The following is an 8,790-nucleotide window of genomic DNA, read 5'->3' on the forward strand; positions in this document are numbered from 1 at the left end:
GATCGCCACAACCATATGCTCAAACTTGGTTGTGAGGGATCGAAGTATCTTTTTAATAACTTGGACATCTTCAATTTTTTCACCATTTCTTTTCAAATTATTGACAGTTACAAGCAAATGTGAAAAATAATCAATAATATTCTTACCTTCCTTCATGTGAGTCACTTCGAACTCAGCTCTTAATGTTTGAAGGCGAACCCGCTTCACTCGATCTACACCCTTGAAGATGGTGCCAAGAGTATCTCATGCTTGCTTGCTTGATATTGCTTTAGCAATCTTTTCGAAAGTGGATTCATCCAACCCTTGATAGAGGAGAAACAAAGCCTTATTGTCTCTCTTCCTCTGATTTTTTAGAGCGGTCTTTTCTTTATTGGTGAAGGCGGCTTCTTCTTCCATAGTGGGTTCTTCATACCCATCTGTAACGATCTCCCATAATTCTTGCGACCCGAACAATGCCTTCGTTTGGATGCACCATTTTTCATAGTTGTCCTTTAACAACTTAGGAACCTGCGGCTGGATTGTGCTAGCCATCTTTTCTATATATTTTTTTTAAAACGACTGATTTTTTTAAAAAAAGGAGATAGATGAAAGAAAAAATCTGAATATTTTTTAAACAGATTTTTTTTTTGGCTAAAATTTGATTTTTTTAACAGATTTTTCTTTTTTTTTTGCTGCAATCTTTTTTTTTGCAAACAGATTTTTTTGATAACAGATTGTTGCTGCAATCTGATTTTTGAAAATAGATTTTTTCAATCGGATTTTTTTAAAGCAGATTTTTTTTGCTGGAAACTATTTCTGAAAAAAAAAACTGGACCTATGGGTTATGGGCCCACCACAACTGACGTTTCAAACAAATCTGGCAGACCCAAAACAAGGAGTACGAGACCTCCTTCTCACGGCTGATGTGGCCCAAGGATCAGCGGCTCTGATACCACTTGTTGGGTCTACAACCCGACTTCTTGCTGTTGTGTGGCTGCAGCCATCGAAGAGAAAAATAGAAATTTTAAAGAAGAAAAGAGAACCGCTGCTTTAGATTGGAATTGAATTAAAAATCGTATTACACTACTGCCTATTTATAGCTTTCTTATTCTGTGAAATTACTAAACCATCCTGTCTAAATTCATCCTAGGGGTAGCTAAAGAAATAAAAAATAATATAGAAAAATCTAGAAAGAAATCTACACAGCTAGCAATCTGATCTTAGAAAAAAAATCTAATCTAACAACTTGCTCATAAGATATGCACACGGTTTTGGATTTGCAGAAATCACCGTAACCAACACTAACTGCACGTAAAGATCGAATATGGGTTTATCCTTTTCTTTTCTAGAAGCACAAAATCCACATTTAGAGGATGGACACGATCATCTTGGTCGAGTCGTATGCTCACAATATACTCTACCTGATGAACGAATTAGATCATGCACACATACTCAAAGTTCGCATGCTTGACAGATTATGATGGATGCCACACAGGCATTTACTTCGAAATTCCATGCATGGCATACAAGTCATTAAACTATCCAAATTGGGGGCCCAGTTCCGATATATTACAAACCAAAAATTATATTTTATTAAATATTATCTGAGAATGGGTTCGCGGACGTAAATTTACTGGACGGTTAATTATCTAATAGAATTTGTGCCAGAATCAGAGGTTTTTTTTTTTTTTTTTTTTTTCGGGTTAGCTTGTAAGTACACACACTCCATGTTAGCCACCCCCACCAGGGATCGATACCAAGACCTCAAGTGTTGAAACGAGGTATCTCCGGAATCAGAGGTTAGGATTGTTCAACCAATCTGATTTTTGGAAACAGGATTTGGGTTCCAAAATTTAATATGTAAAATTTGAGTTAATGTATGCGCCATGTGTGCAATTTCTTAGTGCCTGCGCATCAAGAGTCACATTCAATCAGAGTATTAATCAACTACCCAAAATAATCTACACTAGGGGGAATGATCCTAGCGTCGAAGATAACTTCTTTTTTTGGGTTAGAAATTCACATAAATCATATATATTTACTTCAATCACTTTGCATGATTTTCCTCACATTACACAAAAGTGATTATCATCTTCTTGACATTTTCCCTTGCTGGGTTCTCAAAAAAGTTCGCCGAACTGATGCGCAGGTGAGCATTCCACACACCTCTCTCTCCGCATCACACGTCAAAGCATTTCATGAACCCTGTGCGGACATTAGCAGCCAGCGGCTGGGAGGAACCCTAGAGCATGGGAATAGTCTGTAGCCACGTGGCAGCGTGGATGAAGGTCGTGCTGATGAAGGGTTTGGCTTGGGCATCGGTCAGGACCTTCCCATAGCTCACACGTTGGCTGGTGCTTGACCCTGGCCCCATGCATTTGTACTCTCCATAGTATACAGTCCTGCAACAATATTTTTAAAGTTTGAAATATCTTAGACCGAGTCACAGTCAGAAACTGAGTTACCTTGTGACTCAGACTCGAAATCATGTCAAAACGAGTTGACTTAGCTGACTTTCAAGTCAGTCATGATCGAGTTTCCTCATGACTCAGTTTAATTAAGATCTTGCTGAGTCGACTTGGACGAGTTTCGAATCAAGTCACCACCGACTCGACAGATCTTCCTAGGTCAAAATCAAGTCACATTCATGAGCAAGTTTCCTCATGGCTCATTTCAAAATCCTACTGAGTCAAGACAACTCGGCCGAGTTTCGAGTCGAGTCACCGTGTTTTGTAAGTAAATCGAATGACATGTACGTACTGGCCACGACCAGCGTAGCCCTTATCATCCCATCCTTTAGGGTTTACAAGGCTGTCCATGTACGTGTATGCAAACACAACCCTTGAGCTCTGCATCCATGCACGACTCAAGTAGACATTGCCAGTGCCTGTAACTTTGCAGTGTACGAACGAGAACCCGCTCTTGTCGGCCACGCTGTTCCTTGCTTGTGCCGTGATTGCAATAACGCCCTTCCCCACTGAGTGTAGCTCACAGTTCTGCATTAATTAGCCACAACATAGGCAACCATTAAAAATGAGTTGACTCACTAAGTCGACTCAGTTCAAGCATCCAGTAATTCAGGAGAAAGAAGGAGATCAGTACCAGGTATATGGACCTTCCATTGCCGAAGATGAAATCGACAGTACCCTGAATGAAGCAATCTTGGAAGAAATGGCGGCCCATGTGATCGCAGAGAGTGTCTTGGTATCCATAGAACTTGCAATTATAGAAAGCCGCCTTGTCACCGGATATCCGCATTGCAACTGCCTGTCCTCCTTGTGCTCCAGGTTTTGGCTCTGGAGCTGTGTTCTGGAAATATAATTTAATTACTTTCTAACCCAATAAATTATTATTATTATTATTATTATTTATCTCCTTGACTCACCGAGTTGAGTCCCGAGTCATGAATTTAATACTACTTTCAGTTCGTATAATGTTTTATTAGTCATTAATCTGACCCACAACTCGCCCTAGAATCTCAATCAGTTTTTGGCCCACTTTATCAACGGTTTAAAACTTAAACAGCAGTAAGACTAGATAGGAGTTGGGAATGTAAGCACCAAAATCATGACTCTTCATCATAAGAGTACTGGCCGGGCCCATTTTATTTTTCAAGCACATTTAGGGCCCAGTTGGGGCCAGAAAATGTCAAGGTTACCCTTACAGGGTTTGAGTTGACCCAGCCCACATTGACAAACCAAACACGCCCTAGTCCTACCCCTGACTAGATTTATAATCACCCACTGGCGCATGTTAGCTACACTTGAACCAGAAAAAAAAAAGTTTCAAAGAACGTAAGAAATAACAAGTGAACAAACCTGGAAGATGATATTGACGGCCATGAAGAAGTGTGACTCCACTGCGACCGTCGCGCTGTATATAGTTCCATACTTCGCAGCTGTACCATCGAATGTAATGGTCGGCATTGCATTCGGCTCCCCATAAAATGTGATGAACGGCCGAGATCGATCCACCAGCACCTTCTCCATATAAATCCCAGGCCCGATCTTTATGATTGTGCGGTGTGAATTCCCCGCTGGGACACTGTTAACGGCATCCGTTACAGTTTTGAAATCACCCTTCCCATCTTGACGCACCGTTATCACCCGTCTCTTTTTCTCTGCCGCTACCAACCGGGGTTCGAGCTGGGTGTCGATGCCACTTTCAATCTCAGCCGTCCGAGCATTGAATGCCATGGTGTTGGCCGCAATCCAATGGTCGAGATTGGCTGAGCTGGCAGAGACGGGAACATCAGTAGATAGCACGAGGCTGAGAAGAGTAGTCAGGATTGTCGCAGCGAGGGCTCCATGCATCACACTTCCGGCCATTTTTCCGGTCACCGGATGATTTTTTGGAGGGAAAAAGAGAGGTGGGGCTTATGCATGGGCCATTCATGGATTTATAAGCTATGGGAAAACTAATATAAAACCGAAGTGACGGTTTTAGGGTATTTTTGTTCACGTGGTATACAAATACCCTTGATTTTATGATCAATTTCGAGAATGCCATCGTTTTCACAGAATTCTGCACATGCGTATTTTCGTAACTGGGTGTTCGTAGTTATTTGATACGCTGTCAGCCTGTGATGATTCATACTCGGGCACTAAGAAATTGTTGACATTTCATATGTGCTATTCAATATTAACTGTCTAACTTATGGAAACTTTCATAGATAGACCACAATATTAAAACGATAATAAGTAGACAATCCTAAGTTCCGATTAATTGACGTACATTCTTTTCAGTTTAAGCCGTGGATTGGATTTTGTTCAACCGTCCAATAGATGTCCACCGATCATGCAGATAGATCATCATTGAAGTGTAGTTTTTTGTTTAATACCCATTTAAACTGGGACCCACTATTTGGACAGCGTGATTTCTTACATGGATATGACGTGTACAATTTCTGATGTGTTTGAACCATCAGACTCTCCCGGAGTTTCAACGAGTTTTTCTCCATGCGTGATGCTTGTTCGTTTCGGCGTATTTCTGTTTACGCCTATTCTTCTTGTTGGGTTCGTTTGGCGGGAGTCTCGACAGACCCTCATTCACTATCCGTCGTTTAATGAGTCCCAAAAGAACAAATAGATGGATGGCTCTTGATGAAACATTTTTAAAGATATACTCAAATAATGATCTTGACCATTGATTTGTAAATTTTAATATCAATCACTAAAAGTTTTAATTTGCATAGCATATGTTGGGGGAAAAAAAGACAAGTCCAGGGATTCGGTTTGGAGGTATTGGATCGAAAGAATTCATAGCCTTTCTAGGCAGTGCCAGATTTTGTTCTCTCATGTTTTCAGAGAAGGTAATGGGCCGGCGGACGGTATGGCTAAGATGGTTAGCACCAATCAAAGTTCGTCCCTATTTTCCAATCTCCCTGATCTTTCTCAGGAGATTAGGGGCCTCCTTTTCCTTGATAGAGTAGGGCTGGGAGCGGTCAGGACAAGAAGGGTCAAGTAGCTTGCCCCGGCGCCTCAGTCTGTTGGTGTTTCGCTTTCGGTCGTTTGTTTTCATATGATAGGTGTGGCCCGCCCTTTTTGTTGGGCCTCACCTGAAATTTTGTAATTTTCACGCTTCAATGGAAATCTTAATTAAAAAAAAAAAAAAAAAAGTCCAGGGATTCGGCTATGGAATGGACCAACTTTATTGACACCGCCCGGGATCCCAATGTAACAAGCCCGACTGAGTCAAGTACACCAAATGCCTAAAGGAGAGACTTATCTCGGATTGTAGGAAATAATCCTGATCGAGACTTACAAAGTCCAGATCCAAGGTAAAATTTACGAGATGCATAAAGTTGACTCGGTAAACGAGGCAACAACATCTGAAGAGGCCAATCAAGTCCCAAAGCTCAGAAGCCACCCAACCGACCATAAAACCGACCTATCATTAAGTAGGTTACAGAGTCGGTTATCGGATTAAGAAAGTACACTGATTACGGATCAGTCGCATCTCATCCGACAGTAGGCGAATAACACTACCCTTGGGAGCCGGCCGAGACTCACTCATCAGTAGAGTCGGCCCGGACCGATCCGAGCAAGGTAAAAACGGGTATAAAGTGAAACACCTTGCTGAAAATTTAGTAAAAGGATCCCTGATCCCGAAAATCTGGGGATTGGGTAGAGTCCAGAAACGAATTGACACCGAATCTCCAAGATAGAGGGGAAAGAATCTTGGCACGATGGGATCCTCCCTTTCGTATAAATACAGGAAACCTCTAAGATGAAAGGTAAAAAAAACTGTCCCTGAAACCCTTCCGAACGGTCCTAGCCTTGACTTTGGCATCGGAGAGTCCCCGGCTCTAGCCAGGGCCTCCTTTGTTTTCTTCTTGTGTAGGTGATAGGTCGGCGGAGGGGGCACATAAAATTTTTGCATCAACAGTATAATTTCTCAATTGCGAGGCATCCACCTGATTTTTGGTCCCTTGTCCCAAAATGATCTTTAAAACGGATAGACATGTCAGATTTTTCAGAAACATCATAGTGGCCCACCTAGCATCCCAGCAAAGAAACTTCCTGCAAAAGTAGCCTCCGGAGGAAGTTACTGTGTGGGGATGTTAGGTGTGCTCACCATGATGTTTCTGAAAAATCTACCCTATTCATCCATTTTTTTAAAATCTACAATATTCATCCATCAATTGCGAGGCATCCACCTCATTTTTGGTATCTTGTCCTAAAATGATATTAAAAAACAGATGAACAGGTTGGATTTTACAAAAATATCATGGCATTCATGGTAACATGGCACACATGTGCAATATCTGGACCATTAAAATCCCACTGTGATGAATCCTGGCCAAAATATCATGCTTAGTTCATTAAAATCCATATTTACATGTCTGGCCCACCTAAAAACTGGACCAACCTGGTCTTTGGGTCAGCACATATTCTCCATGGAATCCACCTTACACATGTTTTCTATGTTGACATGCGCCCTGTTAATGACCTCCTAAATCTATTGGTGGCAACTAGACTAGGTTAGCCCGCTCAGCTCTACACAGCCTACTCTGGGCTGGGTTCAGGCCAATGGGTAAACCAGACCTCAGTTTTATGCCTACCTGATATTTGCATTTTCCTAAAGGCCTAATAAGTAGGTCCCAGTCTTTTTTATGATGGGCTGACTATTCGAGCCAGTGGGTCTGATGCCCGCCGAGCTAAAATAATGCTGTTCATGAGCTTTCTGGGTCTGACGACTCACCCGAGTCAGGAAGTGACTAATACCAAGTTGTTGGGGGAATTTTCAGTGGCGACTAGTGGTATTGACCACTTCAGACTCGATCCACTATTTTATTTTATTTTTTATGATTTTTTTTCCTTTTTATTTTTTACACACACCCATGCACACCGTAGTGGGATTTCATCACCTATTGGTATTGAACCCAAGACCTCATGTTGAAACTCATCAGAGTCTACCACCGAGGTAAGGAGCCGAACCAAGACTCGATCGAGTATGAGTCAACCTGCATGAGTCGCATCCGATTCGGACGAGTCAGCAATCCATGCCCTTTATAAGATATTCTTATCTTACACTTGGACAATGTGGTAGGTGTCCATCCAAAGGCTTAGATTTCACCCACTGAAACTTGCCAGTGGCTTATATTTTACCCTCGTAGAGCTTGGCCCCGCCTTCTTTCTTTATCCTTAAACTGTAGCCCAATTTTCGATCTTCTAAATTCCTCTCTTCCTTTCTTTCTATCTCTCTTCATGTGCATTGCACATGCTATACCCCAGTATGATTATAAGGTGGGCTTGGCATTTAAAGGTTGAGAATGAACGTTCAGGATTGAAAGATCCTATATATCAACGGCCCCAAAAAAGGTCAAATAAACGCCGTGCACATTCAAATAATTAAATGATGAAAGGATTGAATATCTCAGAGTTTAAGAGATCCTTCTTTTTCTTTTTGTACAATCCATCCACGGTACGGCCCATCTTACGCAGGGATGGATGTGATGAGTTCGATCAATATCTTCCTCAAGGGGATGACTCCGAATGCATGGAGCTTATCACGACTATTCACAGAGATACCTCGAATCCACGAGGAAAAATAATAAAATAGAAATAAATTATAGAAATTCAAATTTTGATTAATACATAATTAAAAAAATAAAATTACAACCTCTTAAATAGAGATACCAAACCTTGCAATAAATTTCGAAATCAAACTCCCTAAAATTTGTGACTTAGTATAAATAGTACATTTACTATTTATAAACGATCATGATTTCCATTAGACTTCATGGTTTCCGGCCAAAAATAGTAAATATGGTACTATTTGATTTAACCATGTTATTCTCTTAACTTTTCTAAACATTTTTCATGTCCAATACAACTTCTAAAGCTCAAAGGATAAAAGGGTTATAATCAAACTAAAACTTATTATAAATAGTAAAAACAAATATAAAATGAGTTTTCAACTCCCAATTCGATGGACTCTCCCAAATTCGGCGTGGGCAACCCAGCATAGCGGGGTTAGGTGGCTAAAGTAGTTTCTCCTCCCCCAAAATCATAAATGGTACATCAAATAACTCATTTTGGTTGGTCATACGTCTGTTTTAAAGTTTTGATGGTCCGGATCACTTCCACCTACAATCGGGCTTCATGAAAGTGTCTGCGACCCGCTCTACATCACTATACCCCCAGTATGATCATACAGTGGGCTTGGCTTTGAAAGGTTGAGAATGAGTATTCAGGATTGAAAGATCCTATCAATAGAAAAAATATATATATATATATTTTTTGAATATTTCAAATTTTGAGAGATCGGGCCTTCTCTAGTCCATCTTTTTTTTTATTATTATCTTTC

The 8,790-nt window shown here is 40.8% G+C and overlaps 1 protein-coding gene across 1 annotated transcript; it reads right to left on the reverse strand.

Annotated features, from left to right (window-relative positions):
• Nucleotides 1–2,221: 2,221 nt before the first annotated feature.
• LOC131227004 (putative pectinesterase 63) lies at nucleotides 2,222–4,307 on the reverse strand. The gene is made up of 4 exons (XM_058222691.1): nucleotides 3,798–4,307; nucleotides 3,082–3,288; nucleotides 2,740–2,975; nucleotides 2,222–2,381 (listed from the first exon to the last, which is right to left on the reverse strand). The coding sequence occupies exons 1-4, from the start codon at nucleotides 4,305–4,307 to the stop codon at nucleotides 2,222–2,224; spliced, it is 1,113 nt and encodes a 370-aa protein (XP_058078674.1).
• Nucleotides 4,308–8,790: the final 4,483 nt, after the last annotated feature.

This window comes from Magnolia sinica, chromosome 15 (genome assembly GCF_029962835.1).
Source record: "Magnolia sinica isolate HGM2019 chromosome 15, MsV1, whole genome shotgun sequence".
In the NCBI taxonomy this organism is placed as follows: Eukaryota; Viridiplantae; Streptophyta; class Magnoliopsida; order Magnoliales; family Magnoliaceae; genus Magnolia; species Magnolia sinica.

Coding starts and splice junctions, on each gene's coding strand:
- LOC131227004 (XM_058222691.1), bottom strand. CDS start 4,307: ATGGCCGGAAGTGTGATGCATGGAGCCCTCGCTGCGACAATCCTGACT. Junction 2,976..3,081: donor ATGGAAGGTCCATATACCTG/GTACTGATCTCC, acceptor TAATTAATGCAG/AACTGTGAGCTACACTCAGT. Junction 2,382..2,739: donor GGCTACGCTGGTCGTGGCCA/GTACGTACATGT, acceptor ATATTGTTGCAG/GACTGTATACTATGGAGAGT.